The sequence below is a fragment of the Rhinoderma darwinii genome, chromosome 3 (assembly GCF_050947455.1).
Source record: "Rhinoderma darwinii isolate aRhiDar2 chromosome 3, aRhiDar2.hap1, whole genome shotgun sequence".
Taxonomy (NCBI): domain Eukaryota; kingdom Metazoa; phylum Chordata; class Amphibia; order Anura; family Rhinodermatidae; genus Rhinoderma; species Rhinoderma darwinii.
Window position 1 is genome coordinate 214,078,244 of NC_134689.1, and position 22,203 is coordinate 214,100,446.

General features: G+C 37.4%; 1 protein-coding gene across 4 annotated transcripts in view; it reads right to left on the minus strand.

Moving 5' to 3' along the window:
• PCLO (piccolo presynaptic cytomatrix protein) overlaps nt 1-22,203 on the minus strand; it is a 369,907-nt gene that overhangs the window by 70,726 nt on the left and 276,978 nt on the right. For all 4 annotated transcript variants that reach the window (XM_075857363.1, XM_075857364.1, XM_075857362.1 and 1 more), the window contains 4 exons: nt 20,922-21,055; nt 18,154-18,235; nt 13,829-13,954; nt 878-986 (listed from right to left, as the gene is read on the minus strand). In XM_075857363.1, the coding sequence (XP_075713478.1) occupies nt 878-986; nt 13,829-13,954; nt 18,154-18,235; nt 20,922-21,055 (451 nt within the window). The remainder of the gene's footprint in view (nt 1-877; nt 987-13,828; nt 13,955-18,153; nt 18,236-20,921; nt 21,056-22,203) is intronic.

Consider the following 22,203-nt stretch of genomic DNA (forward strand, 5'->3'; position numbering starts at 1 on the left):
AATGCGGCGACGGCAATCCGTCGCCGCACTTAAGGGGTTAACTGCCGAAATCAGCGGCGATGGTCCGCTGTCCGGCAAGACTGATGTCTCAGATGTCGGGGACAACTGTCAGCGCGGGTCTGTCACTCTGTGTTTACACAGAGTGACAGTTTGAAATGCGGACGAAAATGTACGTCATGGTGCGGGAACTAGCAGCCGACCATGACGTACATTTTCGTCCTTGGTCGTTAAGGGGTTAATTTATTTTACTACTGTTGCACGAAATACGCGCGGCACCCGGAAGTGCTTCCGTGTGCCGAGCGCGATTTGCACGCACCTATTGACTTCAATGGGTGCGTGCTGCGCGAAACACGGCCAAATATAGAACATGTTGTGCGCTTTACGCAGCGCACTTACGCTGCGTGAAATTCACTGACAGTCTGAACGACCCCATTCAGTAACATAGGTCCATGCGACGCGTGTGATTTCCACGCGCGTAGCACGGACGTATTATACATTCGTGTGAATAAGGCCTAATAGTGTGGGGTCGGTAGAACCCCAAATGAATATTCATGATAATTTTTTGAATCGATGAAATTCAGGAGGACCAGCATATAAATTATTGGACGACGATAGCCTTAGCATAGTGCAAATTATATTTATTGTTTGCTTGAATCTTTCTGATACTTCCATAGACTTCAATGGAGCGAGCCGCACACAAGCGGGGCCACATCTTCATTGAAGTATATGGAGATTGCAGTAACTGGAAGTCGGTGAACTGGGGGCACTAGACTCTTGTTCTCCTGATGGTGAGGATCCCCTTTCAACATTAATTTTCTGAAAGTCAACACAATAAAAATTTTGAAAAGTGCAAATAAGTATATAAAAGGAAACTCACAGTCTTACACAAATTTCTGCTTCCCCATTTGACTGACTAATGATACTCTTAACTTCTTCATACGTCTTTGCAGTTAATTGGAAAGCATTCCACTCTAAAACCAGCATTCCTGGAAAGATAAGTCATATAATTCATATAATGTAATAACACAGAAAAAAAAATAATGACTGTGCTTTTTACGCTGCCATGTTAGCCTATGTTACATTAACAAGCTCAGCACAGTATACTGTGCACACATTGTACCCAGTGCTGAAACATGCTCTGTGCTTTGTTGGTATGCAAAATTACAGGATTCTGCATGCCTTGAAAGAGCAAAGTATGTTTAAATAACCACAATATATTTATTATGTGTTAGTTATTGGGTTTATACAATTAATTAGACATACTTTTATAACCAGTTTATATATTTAAAGTGTAACGCTAAGTAAAAATTAAATGTTATATTTCTGTCCAGAGTAAAACCTTGCATCGAGCTCTTAGGGTAGGAACCCACAGGACGGATACACTGCGGATTTTCCGCAATGGATTTCATTGTGGAAAATCCACAGCACAGTACAGTAGCAGCAGTGTGGATGAGATTTGAACAAATCTCATCCACACACATTGGAAAGAAATCCTCAGAAAAAAACTTTCATAAAGTGACATGCGGTGCACTATTTTAATCCGCAACATGTTCATTTATGCTGCGGAATAGCTGCTCTTCTGTTCCGAGTTTTCCCTATTGAACTCAATGGGGAGGTAAAACCCAGAACAAAGAGCAATATGTTGCGACGTTTTGCGGCTGAAATGCTGCAATTCCACAGCAAAAATCGCAAATTCGTTTTTTTTTCCATAAATTCAAATGAATAAAAAAAGCTTATACTTACCCCTAGACGTAGTCCTAGCAGCACAATCCTCTATTCTGAGCGCAGCCCAGCCTCCTGGGATGACATTTCATCCCTTGTGTCTGCTGCAGCAAATCAAAGGCTATAGCAGTCACGTGGACTACAGCTTCATCCCAGGAGTCTTGGCTGCGCTCAGAATAGAGGGACGCGTCACCATGAATACGGTCGGGGGTAAGTATACATTTTTTTTTTATATTCATACAGGATTTCCGCAGCGGATATGACAAATTGTGGTGCAATTTTTCAGGCGGTATTTCCTGCATTTTTCAGGAACAATACGCTGTGTACTTTTACGAAGCGTATCTGCCCTGTTATTTCCTACCCTTAAAGTCTTAAAGGCATGTTTGTGATTAGAAAAAGAGGTGAATGGGGAAGAGCTGCAATACCAGACACAGCCTAAGGACAATAGAGGTGCTGTTCTAGTAAAAAGCAGACCCTTTTTTCTAATAACATACATACATTCTGTTCACACTTCTGTCAGGTTCCTTTTGACAAACAGAAAAGCCTAGCCTGCTATATTATTCTACTCAGTAAAACCTGATGGTTCCCATAATAACTCAATCCATTAGGATTGGTCAGGATCCATTACAACACTATCCAGCAAATCCATACATATGGATTTCTTAAAAATGGAGGCCATAGCAAAAGTAAAAAATGGGCTGGACTTATATGGGGTTCATTGCAGAGATTTTTGACCTTCCCCAACCACCTCTGCCTCATACCTGGCTACTTAATGCAGCTGTCTTGAACAGCTCGAAAAGTCTGTATATACACAGGTAAATGAAAGTTTTTGCCTGGAGTTACACTTTAACTTATTTGTACAAACATGTGCTATGAATATCTAAATTTAACAAATATAACAAGATAATATTTTGTCTGTTAAGTGGATAAGACGAAAACATTTTGTGTCATGCCTATGTCACTCTACTCGTTGCTACAAATAGCAGAGCAGAATTCTTTCCATGAGTGTGTAAAAGAAAGGTGTGTACTTTTTGGTGGATGCTATGTTGCTGATCAATTTAATTCTAGTAATGTAGAATAATATAAACCACAAAATTCATAGTGCACCATGATATAGTGTATTTTTTTTGAGAATATTTCAATGAATGTGATTTCTTAAAGTAGCATTTTTATCTCATAAAATAAAGATTTATTCCTTAAAATGGAACAGTCAAAAAATGGAGACGTATATTACAGGACACTATTGATGCGAAAATACACAGGGCATATTTCACTTTACTAAGTAGAAAAAAATACATAACAAATATCGAAAGAATTTGCTGAAAAAGTATTTTAAATTGTAAATTGTACTATGTGCTGCTTTAAGAAGAAATCTCACATTCTCATTTTTCACACAGCAAGCTGAAATATTTGAGAACGGCACACAAGGAATGTCCACTGCAAAATGGTACAATCATAACTTACAAAAACTAAAATGGATCTTCGTATATGTTTTGCGGTAATCCTGTGCTGTGGCATAACAAAATCCAAAAATAATAGATTGATAACATTGTATAAACCTATGGGACCCATCGTATAATCATGTAAAACAGAATTGAAAGGGTAGTTCCAACAATATAGTATGGGTTACAAAGCTTTATATACTCAGAAAAGAAAAGACAAGCAATATCCAAATACTTGAATGATGCCTTTGGTGCAAACAATGAATTTGAGATTAAAGGAATGTAAAAACATATCTTTCAATAAATTTTCCATTTCTAATCCATATCATTATATAAGCCTTAAAATGGTTCTATTGTTTTTAATAAATATTCATGAACCTTTAAATAAGCACATATAGCAATCATTCTAAGTCTAGATAGCCCTGATCTAAATCCCCAAACCCTGATCACTGGTACTACAGCTGTGGGGAAACATTGTTTATTTACTCATGCCACTAGGCAAGGGATATATCCATAAAAATATATACAATGGGGTGATACCATTTTTGTTTCTTTATGGATGTTTGGTTTGTTATTGAATATTTGTTACAACGAATGGTAACAAAATGTAATAAAACAAAATGTAACAAATGGAACCTGAGAACATATAATACATGTTTTTTTTTAGTTATTTCTGCATTTACCTATTTCATTTTAAAGAGGCTCTGTCACCAGATTATAAGTGCCTATCTCCTACATAATCTGATTGGCACTGTAATGTAGATAACAACAGTGGTTTTTATTTTGAAAAACTATCATTTTTTATCAAGTTATGAGCTAGTTTAGATTTATGCTAATTAGTTTCTTAATAGACCACTGGGCGTGTTTTTACTTTTTACCAACTGGGTGTTGTACAGAGGAGTGTATGACGCTGACCAATCAGTGACAAATCAGTGTCATACACTTCTCATTGTTCCGGCCCAGCATGATCCACAGCACAGCATGATTGTTCAGTGAAAGAAGCTGGGCTGGAACAATGAGAAGTGTATGAGGCTGATTGGTTGCTGATTGGTCAGCCTCATACACTCCTTTGTATAATGCCCAGTTGGTAAAAAGTAAAAACACGCCCAGTTGGTCATTAAGAACTAATTAGCATAAATCTAAACTAGCTCATAACTTGCTAAAAAATTATCGTTTTTCAAAATAAAAACCACTGTTGTTATCTACATTACCGCACCGATCAGATTATGTAGGAGATAGGGCACTTATAATCTGGTGACAGAGCCTCTTTAAAATAAGTAAAATATATATTTTTTAAATCACTATTTGTGTACTGCAGATTACTTGGTTAGCAAGAATTCTCCCAGTCTGTTTGAAGATCCAAGGTTCTCTGCGCTTTCTGGCCAAACTTTCGCTTAAATTACCAACTGCAGAATTTCCCCCTCAACTCTCTTGGACTCACAGATAGAGGTGGGGAAGTATGCAGGAATCAAATTTCCACCATGGACGCTAGAATAGGGTTTCTTCTTTAAGTCTCCATTTTCTTAAATGGGAAAGAACAGTTCTGTAATATTAAGTTTGCCAGCTTGTGAATTTGCAAACTTAAACATTTTCAGGATTTACCTCTACTCATACAATAGCTTAGCCAAGTGTCCAGGATTTCCTTTACACAACCCACTCCTCCCCTTCCTCATGAATTATTCACTGTTTCACGATGTTTGGTAGCACATCTTTATGTCCTCTGTTTCAACAGCACTGTCACATACAGAGTGCTCTCAGGAAAAGTCTGTATGTGATGAGTGGGAATAAGTGGAAACAGTGTCTTCTGTTTCCTGTGTGAATGCATAGGACAGGCCACCAATACTTGATCGGTGGGCAGTCTGATCCCAGAACTACTGCCAATCAGCAGATTAAATGTGCGACAGCACTACAGCGAGTGCCACAGCCTCTTCATTCTTTACACAGCACTGTACATATGTGTGTGGCTATGCCTAGTACTGCAGCTTGGTGGTATTGTGATGCAGTACGATGCACAACTGTCTATACAGATGAGCCATTTCTTCTTTGTAAACAATGACCCCCATCAATCAAACATGAATGGACTCATCTAAGGATAAGCCATAAATATTGAAGTCCCGGAAAACCCATTTAAAGAGGCTCTGTCACCAGATTTTGCAACCCCTATCTGCTATTGCAGCAGATAGGTGCTGCAATGTAGATTACAGTCATATTTTTATTTTTAAAAAACGAGCATTTTTGGCCAAGTTATGACCATTTTTGTATTTATGCAAATGAGGCTTGCAAAAGTCCAAGTGGGCGTGTTTAAAGTAAAAGTCCAAGTGGGCGTGTATTATGTGCGTAAATCGGGGCGTTTTTACTACTTTTACTAGCTGGGCGTTCTGACGAGAAGTATCATCCACTTCTCTTCACAACGGCCCAGCTTCTGGCAGTGCAGACACAGAGCGTGTTCTCGAGAGATCACGCTGTGACGTCACTCACTTCCTGCCCCAGGTCCTGCATCGTGTCGGCCATATCGGCACCAGAGGCTACAGTTGATTCTGCAGCAGCATCAGCGTTTGCAGCTAAGTAGCTACATCGACTTACCTGCAAACGCCGATGCTGCTGCAGAATCAACTGTAGCCTCTGGTGCCGATGTGTCCTCGCTCGTCCGACACGATGCAGGACCTGGGGCAGGAAGTGAGTGACGTCACAGCGTGATCTCTCGAGAACACGCTGTGTGTCTGCACTGCCAGAAGCTGGGCGTTCTGAAGAGAAGTGGATGATACTTCTCGTCAGAACGTCCAGCTAGTAAAAGTAGTAAAAACGCCCCGATGTAACACACATAATACACGCCCAGTTGGACTTTTACTTTAAACACGCCCAGTTGGACTTTAGCAAGCCTCATTTGCATAAATACAAAAATGGTCATAACTTGGCCAAAAATGCTCGTTTTTTAAAAATAAAAACGTTACTGTAATCTACATTGCAGCGCCGATCTGCTGCAATAGCAGATAGGGGTTGCAAAATCTGGTGACAGAGCCTCTTTAAGTAACAACATTAGAAAATACAGGAGTAGGCAGATTTACAGTCGTCACCTAGCGCATATTTGGATTGTTGATGTGCAATAACCAGACCTATTCTGCCTGATATTTTATTATTTAGAAAACTAAAAGAGAAAGCAGTGGGCTCAGACATAATAATTACAGGTACGAATTGACAAGGAAACTATGGATTTCACTGGAGATTCACTTGTCTTAACTTGCAGGATGTCATGTTACCTTGCAAATCTATAAGCAAACTAAAGACTTTTTACTATAGGGCCTATAGTCTGCAACCTGTATACAGAATAAAGGACCAACAAATTCATCATAATTTACGCCAGAAACTGGTGTAAATTATGGCCGAAATCCATGAAACCCCAATCTTAATAAATTCCACCAATATGTCTGAATGATTATGATTTCTCCTTTGCTGGTTTGGTCTTAAACATTTCTTATGTTTATGTTCAACAAGTATTGTCGCTTCACATAAATGACTCATCAGGATGTTAGCAAGCTACAATGTGTTCTTATTTGCTGTGTGCAAGATGTTCAAAATAAATAAAGGTTATTGGAAAATGCTAATGAAATCCGCCCTCTCTTTCAAAACCGCATCATGATTTATGAGAAGATATTATCTTAATAACGTAAAAAAAACATAGGATAAGCAGCAGTCAGACATTCTTCAGAATTGTTGCTATCTTACAGATATTGTAAGTCAGTATAGACCTAGAAAAATCTATTATATATTATTGTATAGTTATCACAATTTACTGTTTCTCAGATCTGAAAAATGCATTATTAGTTATTTCAGCATTTATTCAAGGAAAACGTTTTCCAACTCTCATATCTCTCAGGTATGGAAATTGTCTTATAAGTGTCCCAGTCTTATTTTGTTTGTGACTGCTTCCGTTCTTTCTAGTTTTATGGTCAAGAAAAGGGGTGTTCTGCTGTTAAAGACTAATTCCAATATGTTATTTGTGCACTTGTATACCTGCTGTTCAGCACCAGTCTCCTCTGACCTGGTCATGAACTAGAGGTTTTTTGCTGCTATAAGTACAACTTGTAGGTATTTTTGCGCACTGAAGAACTAAAGAATTATATGATGGTGGGCTCAGACAAACAAATAACTGTACCACATGCAAGTAATCCTACATTAAGCAGTTAATCTATCTTTAGCTACAATATACACACTAAATAAACACTTTTATCCATTTTACATATATATATATATATATATATATATATATATATATATATATATATAACTTCAAAGCACATTAATAACCATTAGACCTTTCTAATTCAATTTATTAGCAATCAGCTTCTCTATACCCTAAAAAAAGATAGTGTTTAGTAACCTTAGTTCCTGCTGCAAGTAGCTGATACATAATACTTTATTTTGAGCCTTTAATGCAGATGTAGCAGACTTAATGTTGTTAGATAAAACAAAGCTGCATGTATCAGTGTTATCTGTAATTTTAAATAGAGCTGAATATAAACGTAATGATATATCTTAATTCAGAGGACTATAAGTTTATGCAAACAATGTATCCAAGATTTAAATGACAAATTCTACTCTACAACTTCTGTACTTAATGTTTACTGGTGAAGATCCATATCAAATTATTTTTTTTTATGACATTTAACAAAAGTTGTTCTTAGATTTTTTGTTAATGTTATACATTAAAGGTTCCAGAGTTGGAGTCTAATATTGTGAAATGCAAGTCAAATGTTCCTTGTTTATTATCATGTTTCTTCCTATTTCCTTTTAAATAAAAATGCATTTCAAAGAAAGCTTTAGTAAACGGTTTTGTTATTCACTAATATCTAGTATAGGAATTATTTTACTCTTTCCCATTTTTGCAATTATTGTATTTATCAATTAATTGACTACATGGTCTTTACATAAAAACTAAACCTAAAAACAAGGACATGGGAGACAAAGATATGAAGTTTAGCTATGATATGATTAAATTATTTTAGGAACGCGTGACATACATTTCAAGCTCTATTATTATTTTTGAAGTGTGCAATGAATGCTATCAAGTATAAATGTCAGGAGGTAATGAGTCATACTCTATTTCTTCCTTCACACATATTACAAATTAGACAGCCTTTCAAGCAAGCATATTAAACAAAATAAATAAAAACAAATCATTAAAACAAATAAAATGGCTAAAGAGAGATAAATAGTTTATGTTAGTAAACAGTGGGGCATTTACTTGTTTTATTTGCCAGAAGATCCGTACAAGAAGCAACACGAGACTTGGAAGTAGATTCCTATATTCAGTTATCATACATAAATATTTGTACCATGTTAATGTAGATTTCCATTTTCATTCAAAACAGATAATTCAATATTGAATAAAGGTTCTGAACTACAGGGTGGGCCATTTATATGGATACACCTAAATAAAATGGGAATGGTTGGTGATATTAACTTCCTGTTTGTGGCACATTAGTATATGGGAGGGGGGAAACTTTTCAAGCTGGGTGTTGACCATGGTGGCCATTTTGAAGTCGGCCATTTTGTATCCAACTTTAGTTTTTTCAATGGGAAGAGGGTCATGTGACACATCAAACTTATCGAGAATTTCACAAGAAAAACAATGGTGTGCTTGGTTTTAACGTTACTTTATTCTTTCATGAGTTATTTACAAGTTTCTGACCACTTATAAAATGTGTTCAAAGTGCTGCCCATTGTGTTGGATTGTCAATGCAACCCTCTTCTCCCACTCTTCACACACTGATAGCAACACCGCAGAAGAAATGCTAGAACAGTCTTCCAGTAGTTTCAGTTGCTGCACATCTCGTATCTTCACAGCATAGACAATTGCCTTCAGATGACCCCAAAGATAAAAGTCTAAGGGGGTCAGATCGGGAGACCTAGGGGGCCATTCAACTGGCCCACGACGACCAATCCACTTTCCAGGAAACTGTTCATCTAGGAATGCTCGGACCTGACACCCATAATGTGGTGGTGCACCATCTTGCTGGAAAAACTCAGGGAACGTGCCAGCTTCAGTGCATAAAGAGGGAAACACATCATCATGTAGCAATTTCAGATATCCCGTGGCCTTGAGGTGACTTTTATCTTTGGGGTCATCTGAAGGCAATTGTCTATGCTGTGAAGATACGAGATGTGCAGCAACTGAAACTACGGATACTGGAAGCCTGTGCTAGCATTTCTTCTGCGGTGTTGCTATCAGTGTGTGAAGAGTGGGAGAAGAGGGTTGCATTGACAATCCAACACAATGGGCAGCAATTTGAACACATTTTATAAGTGGTCAGAAACTTGTAAATAACTCATGAAAGAATAAAGTAACATTAAAGCCAAGCACACCATTGTTTTTCTTGTGAAATTCTCGATAAGTTTGATGCGTCACATGACCCTCTTCCCATTGAAAAAACTAAAGTTGGATACAAAATGTCCGACTTCAAAATGGCCGCCATGGTCAACACCCAGCTTGAAAAGTTTCCCGCCTCCCATATACTATTGTGCCACAAACAGGAAGTTAATATAACCAACCATTCCCATTTTATTTAGGTGTATCCATATAAATGGCCCACCCTGTATATTGATAATTTGGGGTAGTAGTGGTGTAGAAGGTAAATATAACCAAAGAGTGAAATTAAGAAAAATTCTACCTAAAACTTAAAGGGGTTGTCCAACTTCTGACAACTGATGACCTATCCACTGGATAGGTCATCAGTATGTCATTGGTGCGTGTCCGACACCCACACCCGCACCGATAAGCCGCTCCGGTGGCCTGCGGGCACTGGATGTTGTGGCACATAATGCTATGCACGGAACCCGGAAGCAGTAGGCTCCGTACATAGCATAGCAGCCATGCTGCAGAACCGCAGGTCTGCTCCTATTCACTTGAATAGGAGAAGAGCTGCAGCACTGTAGCTCAGCCGTTATTCTGTGGCCGGATCTAACTGCTTCCGGCTTGTACGTCCGGTGTATGGAGGCACCGAACCAGCTGATCTGTGCGGGGCCCGGGTGTTGGACCCCCGCAGATCATGTACTGATTACCTCCAGTAGATAGGTCATCAGTTGTCAGAAGCTGGAAAACCCTTTTAACTAGCACTTTAGTGTAGAATTGCTCTTCAAAACTCCATACAAAGTTGTGAGTTGGTAAAAGTATACCTCCAATTATACAGAAACAATTATAGTGCAGGACTTTGCAAAATAATAGACTTTCTACATAGTTTGTTTAGTTGATTCTGCTTCTAAATAACAGCACGTGTGGGCTGCTAACAACTTTGCAGTAAGAGACAGAGTGTACTGCTCTGTCTTCTAGGCTACAGTCTCCAGTAAGGGAGCTAGCATTGTAGAATCACATTAAATTGTACAGTACTGGTCCTCGTACTGGAGACAGAAGCCTAGGAGATAGAGAAGGACACTACTTCTATTTAGAAACAGAATCCACTAACAAATTATATAAAAAAAAACTATTATTTTGCAAATTCCTGCACTATAATAATTTTTCTATTTAAATGGAGGTTCACCTTAAATGGGCTACATTTTAAGGGCTTGAGTCTATTGAGGGACCTATGAAAACAGACAAAAATAGGACATGTCCTATTTTTTGACAAGTCCTTCACACAGTCTGTTAAAAAAAACAGCCGTGTTAAAAGCCCCATAGAAATACATGCAGCCGTGTGACGGTCATTTAAAAAACGGCTGTCACACGGGCTACATATACGTTCGTCTGAATTAGCCCTATACTGTAATTATTATCACTAGCCAATAACCAATTTGATGACTGTAAAATGACTATTAAAGGAGAAAATACTTGAAGGAAAGGTTCGGAGGTCTTATACAAGGATTATTGATTGGATAGAAGGAAAAAAACGTCTGGCACTGCTGAACCAGAATCACCTGTGTAAACGGAGCATATAAAATGGTCTTCTTATCTTTGCTGATTATAGCAGCCACGTTGCCCGGGGGTGCTCATCGATCAGTACAGCACAATAAAGCTTGAATGAAACAAGTAGAAATATCGAGGCACTCACCGCATATTCAACAAACTTCTTTTATTTCTGGATCTCAGAAATAAAAGAAGTTGTTTCATTCAAGTCTTATACAAGGAGCACACTATGGTGTGGAATACTCACTCATGAAGAGAATTGCACTGGAAAGAAAAAGCAACTGTAACACAGAGATATATATATATATATATATATATATATATATATATATATATATATACATACACACACACACACACACAAAATAAAGAGCACGGGAGCAGCACTCAAAAAAAGTTAGGAATTTAATCACCAAACAGATGCAACATTTCACTTCCTTAGTGGAAGCATATCCATTGAGGAAGTGAAACGTTGTATCTGTTTGGTGATTAAATTCCTCACTTTTTTTGAGTGCTGCTCCCGTGCTCTTTCTTTTGTGGATATTCATCACATAAGGTGTAGTCACTCCTTATTTTTGAAGCATAGCACCTACCATTTTGCCACAGTGCTGCTCATTTTTTGGTTTATCTTTGGATATATATATATAGATATATATATATATATATACATATATAAATATATATATATATATATATACATATATATATACATATATATATATCTATATATATATATATATATATATATATATACACAGTGAAGGGGAAAAAAGTATTTGATCCCCTGCTGATTTTGTAAGTTTGCCCACTGTCAAAGTCATGAACAGTCTAGAAGTTTTATTCTAGGTTAATTTTACCAGTGAGAGATAGGATTATATTTAAAAAAAAAAACAGAAAATCACATAGTCAAAATTATATATATTTATTTGCATTGTGCACAGAGAAATAAGTATTTGATCCCCTACCAACCATTAAGAGTTCAGCCTCCTCCAGACCAGTTACATGCTCCAAATCAACTTGGTGCCTGCATTAAAGACTGCTGTCTTAAATGGTCACCTGTATAAAAGACTCCTGTCCACAGACTCAATTAATCAGTCTGACTCTAACCTCTACAACATGGGCAAGACCAAAGAGCTTTCTAAGGATGTCAAGGACAAGATTATAGACCTGCACAAGGCTGGAATGGGCTACAAAACCATAAGTAAGACGCTGGGTGAGAAGGAGACAACTGTTGGTGCAATAGTAAGAAAATGGAAGACATACAAAATGACTGTCAATCTACATCGATCTGGGGCTCCATGCAAAATCTCACCTCGTGGGGTATCCTTGATCCTGAGGAAGGTGAGAGCTCAGCCGAAAACTACACGGAGGGAACTTGTTAATGATCTCAAGGCAGCTGGGACCACAGTCACCAAGAAAACCATTGGTAACACATTACGCCGTAATGGATTAAAATCCTGCAGTGCCCGCAAGGTCCCCCTGCTCAAGAAGGCACATGTACAGGCCCGTCTGAAGTTTGCAAATGAACATCTGGATGATTCTGAGAGTGATTGGGAGAAGGTGCTGTGGTCAGATGAGACTAAAATTGAGCTCTTTGGCATTAACTCAACTCGCCGTGTTTGGAGGAAGAGAAATTCTGCCTATGACCCAAAGAACACCATCCCCACTGTCAAGCATGGAGGTGGAAACATTATGTTTTGGGGGTGTTTCTCTGCTAAGGGCACAGGACTACTTCACCGCATCAATGGGAGAATGGATGAAGCCATGTACCGTCAAATCCTGAGTGACAACCTCCTTCCCTCCACCAGGACATTAAAAATGGCTTGTGGCGGGGTCTTCCAGCACGACAATGACCCGAAACATACAGCCAAGGCAACAAAGGAGTGGCTCAAAAAGAAGCACATTAAGGTCATGGAGTGGCCTAGCCAGTCTCCAGACCTTAATCCCATCGAAAACTTATGGAGGGAGCTGAAGATCCGAGTTGCCAAGCGACAGCCTCGAAATCTTAATGATTTACAGATGATCTGCAAAGAGGAGTGGGCCAAAATTCCATCTAACGTGTGCAAACCTCATCATCAACTACAAAAAAACGTCTGACTGCTGTGCTTGCCAAAAAGGGTTTTGCCACCAAGCATTAAGTCTTGTTTGCCAAAGGGATCAAATACTTATTTCTCTGTGCACAATGCAAATAAATATATATAATTTTGACTATGTGATTTTCTGTTTTTTTAAATATAATCTATCTCTCACTGGTAAAATTAACCTAGCCTAAAAATTCTAGACTGTTCATGTCTTTGACAGTGGGCAAACTTACAAAATTAGCAAGGGATCAAATGCTTATTTCCTTCACTGTATATATATATATATATATATATATATATATATATATATATATATATATATATATATGAGAAATATCAGCAACTTTTAGTTGCTGTGGGATAAAACACTTTTAAACAGTAGCTTGTATGTAGATTTTTTCACCAAATGTATCATAAAATTATGCAAGGCAGTAAAATAAAAAGTAAATTCACCCCAAAAAGAAGAGTAAGCTATATGTGCAATGAATGTATATGCAATAGATAATAAAATGCTACAGTCTTGTTTGAAAATTATTCAGTTCAACAAACTGGGTGTAGACATTACGGCAAAATTTAGTTTCCTTTGAATGTGAAGCTATAGAAAAAAATATTAACAATAAAGTATATATTTAAACATATATGGACAGTTTACAATATATGTATATTAGTTCTAATTTCCTTAGTACCTTCTGTGAGTCTGCCTGTCTGCTCAGCACTTCCACCAGGTAATATTTTGGCAATGTAGGCTCCGATCTCTTCCTGACATCCAGGAATCTCTTTTCCACCAACAACCCGTATTCCAAATCCATTTCCTATTTAATAAACAAACAAACTGAGGATTTCAGTCTACTTCATCATAGGTGACACTCATAAAATATATTAAACATATTAAAGAGGTTTTTTTTCCCACCAAGCTATTATGGCAAACTCACATATCAGCTAACTCACAATGATGCTCCCATACTGTATCTCCAATTGTATTCAACGGGGAGAGCAAATGCTTGGCTACTTCTCCACCAGAAGGCAAGGCACCCATTTTAAACCCTACTTCCTTATTACTTAAAGATGACCTGTCACCTTTTCGGACATGTCTGTTTTAGTAAATAATTGTTTTCTCCAATAAATAATAATTCTGGAGCATCTTTTCCTTAGAACTTTGAGATGTGCTGTTCCTTTGTTATTCCTCCTAGAAATTTATGAATAAATTGACAACTGCATGTTACCAGTTGGGGTTGTTTCCTTACACAGACTGTAAATGTCCAATCACTGCTGATAGAGTGAGACTGTGTAGGGACACCCCTTTGACTAAGAGAATGGTAACACGCAATTGCCATTCTATTCATAAATTTCTGTGAGGAATCACAACAGAGGGACGGCACAATGCAGAGTTCTAATAAAATTTGTTCCAGAATTGTTATATCATGGGGAATACAACAATTACTAAAAATAGACTTGTCAGGAAAGCGGACAGGTCCAATTTAAAGGAATTTTCTAACAGACTTTTATTACATATCTACTTAAGTTTAAAGAGGCTCTGTCACCAGATTATAAGTGCCCTATCTCCTACATAATCTGATCGGCGCTGTAATGTAGATAACAACAGTGGTTTTTATTCCGAAAAACGATCATTTTTTAGCAAGTTATGAGCAATTTTAGATTTATGCTAATTCGTTTCTTAAAGACCAACTGGGCGTGTTTTTACTTTTTACCAACTGGGCGTTGTACAGAGAAGTGTCTGACGCTGACCAATCAGTGACCAATCAGCCTCATACACTTCTCATTGTTCCAGCCCATTGTTACAGTGTGATTGTGCAGTGAAAGAAGCTGGGCTGGAACAATGAGAAGTGTATGACACTGATTGGTCACTGATTGGTCAGCGTCATACACTTCTTTACAACACCCACTTGGTCAAAACTAAAAACACGCCCAGTTGGTCTTTAAGAAACTAATTAGCATAAATCTAAAATTGCTCATTACTTCCTCAAAAATGATCGTTTTTCAAAATAAAAACCACTGTTGTTATCTACATTACAGCGACGATCAGATTATGTAGGAGATAGGGCACTTATAATCTGGTGACAGAACCTCTTTAAGGTAAGTAACGTTTGAAATGGATCTCGAGTTTCTAAACTATCCATGTGTTTCTCTGCCCACTGATGGTATTACACCATCATGTTCTGCATTAAACTGTATGGCGGCAGCTATGGAGGCATTATGCTGTATGGGGGCAGCTATGGGGCAATATACTGTATTGGGGAATTTTTGTGGGCATTATACTGTATGGGGGCATCTGTTCTGGCTTTATACTGTAGGGGGCATGTATGGGGGCATTATTCTGTATGGGGCAGCTATGGTGGCAATATACTGCGTGGGTGCTGCTAGTGGGCATTATACTGTGTGGGAGGCACTATGGGGTATTATACTGTGTGAGGGCAGATATAGGGGGCATTATACTGTGGGGGGTCCTATGGGGCATTATACTGTTGGGAGTCACTATGGGAGCATGATACTGTGTGGGCTGAACAGGGTGTGTATGGGCAGGGATTGGGTGGGGTTAGAGGCATGGCTTAAAAGAAAAAAAATTGCCGCTCCACGCTACGCGCGCCGCATCTGTTGTTCCTCTCTGTGATACTTGAAAGTTGGGAGGTATGGAGTTGTTTTCAAGTGCCCTACCTGTGTAAGGGCAGGAGAATCAGGCTGGAGTCTAATACATATTATCCAATATAATCTGTAATTTTATATAATTAATTTATATAATTAATGCAGCTTGGGCTATTAAATAAGAATTGTGGAATCTGGCAGTAGCTCATAAACACATGATAATTCTTTAAATAGTAACTCCATGATAAACAATAGGGGGAATTATTGTGTAGAGTTTACCTGCAAAGGAATGTATTTAAACCTCCTATAGAAGTATTCAGTAGTACAGTCTAGCAGAGACTTAAAAAAAAATTATTCTTGCTACAGACCGTTAAAAAATATAAAATATTTAAAGCTGGCTGTGACAAACAGATAGAGATTCAGTAATTGTCATATGCCACAATTGTCATATGAACTATTATACAGTATTTTCTTATAGTGATATGGCTTTAATACTAATTGGACACAGAAATTATTTATGATGCTGTCACAGTGTAACAGGTGCTAAATATCTTCACTATGGATTATATCTAGGTGAGGAACAGAACATCAAAACATATTTTAAATATTCATATTCTCACAATCACCAGGTGTTTCTTCCTATTTAGTACTGCTTGAAAATGTCAAAGAAATTATTTGTACATGTTCATTAAAGGTCAAAACAATATTGTTCATTTTGCCTTCACACATCGCATTACTTTCCTTAGATAACCCTGCATTTTATAAATTGGTATAATTCAAATCTTAAATAATAAAATAACTTGATACACTACACAAAGTGAGACCTTGCTATAGCGTAAAATATACGCATAGATTTATACACAATTACAGAGAAATAACAAGTTAAAAGGGTTGTCCAGCCCCATTTTTCTTCAAAGCAGAAGAGTATTGTGTAAATTAACAAAAAGAGGTTCTCATCTTTCCAAACCACCATTGCTACTGCAGTTTACCCAGCTCCAGCGATGACATGTTATATTGACATGTGACCGTGGCAGTCAATCACTTGCCGCAGTGGTGACGTCAGTGAAGTTGACAATTCACTGCTGTTGCCAGTGATTGGCAGCAGTGGTCACATGCTAAGACAATACATTATTGTTGGAGTCGGTTAAACAAAGATCAGCGATAAACCATGGAACCGTCATCGAGGGAGCCGTGGGGGATGTGCAACTTTCTAATGCAGTAATTCCTCAAGTTACAATGGCCTCAGGTTACAATATTTACAACATACAATGGTGTTTCCTCGGTCATTGTAACTTGAAACCACATTCAACATACAATACCACATACAGTCCTGATCTGCAGCGCGTAAAATTGACTGGAGAATCCAACCAATCAGCATGGTAATTTCATTGGTAAAATACCTGCATTACTAAAGTGCATGCACTGATTGGTTGTCTAGGAGCGCCTCTCTACAGTGCAGGACGGTACTACATGTTCTGTACTGCTCTTTACCTGTGCCAGCATGAGCTGCTCAATGGACATCAGGTGAGGGAAGCCCCATTCTATATTTCTCGTACACTGTGTATTGTAAAGAATCTTGAAGATGCTCTTGTCCTCATCATAGCAAGCGATTTACAGCTTCCAGCAGCTTTTTCTGACTTTAATATGTAAGGACTTGCTTTATCTGTGTTAGTTATCTGTTAAATGTTCTTTTATTCTTATTTTTGGTTGACATTTTGGGGGCTTTGGAATAAATTACTAGTTTTCCATAGATTTATGGTCTCAAGTTACAATATTTTCAACTTACAATGGTTATCTCAGAACAAAGTCTTATTGTGGCACCACTGTCTATTTTGGGGGGGATTTATCAATAGTATGAGATAGCAAAAATGATTAAAAAAATGGCATCAAATTTATCAATATGACGCAAGGGACCTGACAAATTTACTCCAACTCACTAAGCATGCTAGACACGTTTTTTTCATTAAGTCACCGCATGGGTGGCATACATTTACACCCACATTTTGAGCCACAAATGTCCCAGGTCTTTAATAAATTTGTCACATTTTACAATTTCTCGAAGTCATGTTCATTTCATATACAGTATACTCTTCACAATTGTTGAGGACGGTATAAAAAGTGTCTAAAACACATAATAAATTTGGCACATGCTATGCTCTACACCTTTTTGTTACAATTTGTGACAGAATTCTGATACATTTTGTTGAATAACACCCCACCCCCAGTATGCTGTCAGCTAATAGAAACATTCTTGTTACAAAATATATATTGTATGTAATATATAGCACTAGGCAGTAGTAATAATTACATTAGATGAAGTCACATTTGATACAACCTTGCAGTCAAGTGACTGCAAGTTAAATATAGTTTAAGTGATTCACTTTTATGAATTGTTTTATGAACAATCTACCTGAAACTGTATGGTCCTTTGGATCCCTCTGAAGTTTAATTCTTGTATGAGGAAATGGATAGTGGATAGGCTTTCCATTCATCTGGTGTATAAAATGCAAATATAAGAAATAGCACATTCGAGTACGAAAGAAGGCTGAAAAGTCAGAATAACTTAAAGATTTGGTTGTGTTCAGGATATATCTAATAAAAAAAAACCTTTTATACGTTCATAGATTTACTAAAACACTTGGCTTTAAGATAAAATAGTATAAAAACTGGTAAACAAAAGCTTTCTGAAAGATCAAAAAATGCCATATCGTATAAATAGTCTATGGGCAATTAATAGCCGGACAATCTAATATGAGCTTAGAATATAAAAGCACTTTATATAATGATTACTTATATTATAACACCCACAATACAATCACTACAATAAACATTTTAGTTTACATATCTATTTGCTGATTTATGAAAGAAAAAATAACCTTAAAATAACATTAAAATACCAAAATCATATACGATCGGCATCCAGTTGTCTGTATCAAAGTATACCAACAAGTAGGCATGAATGAGATCAGACTGTTCATTGCAGGATAAGGAATAATGTTCCATTTACCTTGTAGATCAACAAGCAAATTGCCCTAAGCTCTTGTTTTTGCAATGTTAAAAGCAACAGCCTAGTTCATTATAAATATGTTCAATTCAATTTAGGTCAGGGGATTGACTGGACCACTTAAAGGAACAGTAAATATAGAAAATACATAACTAAATATAGCAGTAAAAACTGTGAGAAACATATAAATATTTTTTTTTAATGTGTTCAGGAGATCAGCCTTTCCACACCTACTTCACACGTTACTGTATCTGGCTATGCAACAACTGGATGCAGGAGTGTTCCCCCACTGCAGCCAGTTGGTTCATAATAATTCAGAAAATCCTGTAGACAAAACAATCTGGGCAAGTTTTTCATCTGTTTAATATTATCATTAATTTCTAAGTTGTTTGTTCCTTTAAGAATTTGCACTTGCACTCTAACGCTCCTATTTGTCACTATCGTAGGAGATACTGTGCAGTTTGGAGATGGTTAATAACCTAAAACATCTTTTTTCAGCTGTGAACAGTATTTAAAGAATCTTCTTTCTATTGAGCTATCCATAAGCTGGGATAGTACTTCTATGCTACAGGGTTCAGCTAAATGCCCAAAAAGCAAAACCTGACTGGCTCATTGTTTAGCCCTTTATAGATATCTTATAGAAGGAAGTTTGGTGATAGCTCCTTGTTAAAAAATGTAATTGTTTTTACCTCTTTCTTGGATTAATTTTGCAAAGATATAGAAAAAAAACTTTGGAGAGCGGCTGTACTGAAGTTCAATGCAGTAAAATCAAATTATCATATAAATGGAGTAGTACTCACATATGTGAGGAGAGCCAGACACCAAGCTCCCCTCTGATCCACAATCACCTTAAGTATCAGTCGCCTAGTCTCTCACCCAATAATGCAGCCGGCAGAATCATCAACCAAGTTAAAAAGTGGTTTTAATAACATTTAAATGTAAAAACAAAATATAAAATGGCCAAACATTCCATGCGTATCGGGGCATCCCCCTTCTTCAGGAATCATTCACTATCACACACTTACACGTTTTAAATACCAGCGCTACCCTTATTCCCACCTGCCCTAACCGAAAGGGATGTAAACCTGCAACCATTCTATATTTTCGTTATAGTTCGGCCTCTGACGTCTACTTTCTCCTACAAGAAGTGACACATAACCTGGAACAACTCTATGTACACTCCACTGTCTCCATTCTCACACTGGAAGTGACGCAAAATCTGAAAGAACATTATCTTCAACCACACGTATTCCTCCCCATTCACATCATCTACCATACCATCTTCATTCACTCCACTTCACTTCACTGTAGATGATGTGAATGGGGAAGAATATGTGTGGTTGTAGATGGGGTGCTTTCAGATTATTCGTCACTTCCGGTGTGAGAGGCAACGGTGGAGTGCACATAGAGTTGTTTCAGGTTACGTGTCACCTCCTGTAGGAGGAAGTAAACGTCAGAGGCTGAACTATAACGAAAATATAGAGTGTTTGCAGGTTTACATAACTTCCGGTTAGGGAGGTGGGAATAAGGGTAACACGGGTATTTAAAACATGTCCATGTATGACAGTGAAGCTCCTGATGAAGGGGGATGCCCTACGCTTAAAATGTTTATTTGTTTTTACATTTAAATGTTATTAGAACCACTTTTTAACATGGTTGACGATTCTGCCAGCTGCATTATTGGAGAGACCAGGGGACTGTTACTTAAGGCGCTCGTGGATCGGAGAGGAGCTTGGTGCCTTGCTCATCTCACATATGTGAGTACTAATTAATTTATATGATATGAATTTGATTTTATGGCATTGAATTTCAGTCCAGCCGCTCTCCAAAGTTTATCATATCTTTGCAATGTTTCATACGGATCCTGATAATGAAGGACTCTAGCAGGATTGCAGCAGCTGTAAAATAAGTTTTTCCTCCGCTTTGGATTATTTCTGGGTGGTAATTTAGTTGCTACTCACAGAAAGTAAGTTGAAAAAACATATTTCTAATTTTATATAAAAAAAGGAAAAGAAAATTGTGGCTGGCATCCTTCCCTTTTTTTCTGTTTACTCTATTGCATATATCTTTGATAAATTTGGAATTGTGTAATATTTGTTTTGATAGGAAAAGGGTGTTATATATTTAGTGTGGATAGCGTAGACCAGCAGTTATCAGATATTCCAACAGCTTACTTGTTCCTGTGGATGGGCTGGTCTGGTGTGTGATAATTTGTCGGGTAGCTTTCTGTCAATCCCATGCCCATTTTCCAGTCGGGATTCTCTAGGCTTGTCAAACCAATCTGTTTCTTCACGACGAAGATGATAGGCTTTGGAAATCAATGGAATATTAATATTTTGAATTTAAGCATTATGGGGAAAGGGAGAAGAAAAAAGATTAAGGTGAGGCAGTCATGCAAAAGACCAACCATGCAGCTCAGGCCAAGATTAGAAGAACACATACAGGCAAGCAGATCAGCAGCTAACTGTACAATTGCAAAGCAAAAAAAGAAGTTAGTTCACAGCATTTTAACCAACTAATTGCCATGCTATTAGTGTAATGGAACTGAACATTTCCTAATCATTTTTATTGGGTGCAGTGAGAGGTGGCCTCATATATACAGTAATTTGTGAAGTTTAAAAATGAACTAAACATGACAAGGGTGTGACTTTTCCAAAAACATTGTCATCTGACATGTCAGCTTCAATAAAAAAAATCATAATACCATTTTTGTTCATATTCCCCAACATAAAATTAATCTTTGCTCATCAGGTAGTATAAATGAAAGAGGGGTTTAGTTATATTAGTCCATAGAAAATTGTATATTATCTATATTTGATTACTTGCCATGTATTATGCATGTCACAAGAAAATAATCAAAACTTTTCAAATATAATTAATGCTAATTATTGAAAATTAGAGGAGTAGTAATTCATTGCTCAAAGCCATTTCAAGAATCTAAATAATTTCTAATTTGGCGATTGATTTACTCTCATAATTCTTCCTAGAAGTAACAGTTGTCTTCAACAGTAGTATTAAAAGTGACCACTGACAGAGGCAAATATCTTAGAGGTAGCCCCATTATGTTGTTGTATTGGTTGCACTAATAAGTACATTACTGTCCCAAGCACGCTCCCCATTAACAGTCCATAAATAACCTATAAGAGGTGGTACAAAAAAGGCAAAAAGAGCCTTTCATAATACATAGTTCTGAGAGGGCTCTTAAGATGTAAATGTACTATAGATATAGGATTCCGTAATAACAGGCAACTATCTAGAAAGAAAATTATATGTTGTAAGTGAGTACAATATTTTTGTCAATTTAATTATGCATTTGATGTTTTCAAATTCCATGTTCATCATTATGTGTTGCTCTGTTTCTCACTTTTGGTTTGCTACTCCTCTTTTCTTAATGTACACTCCTCTTTAACACATTACAACAACTTTGACCCCTAACTGAATTCTCAGTTTTGCATC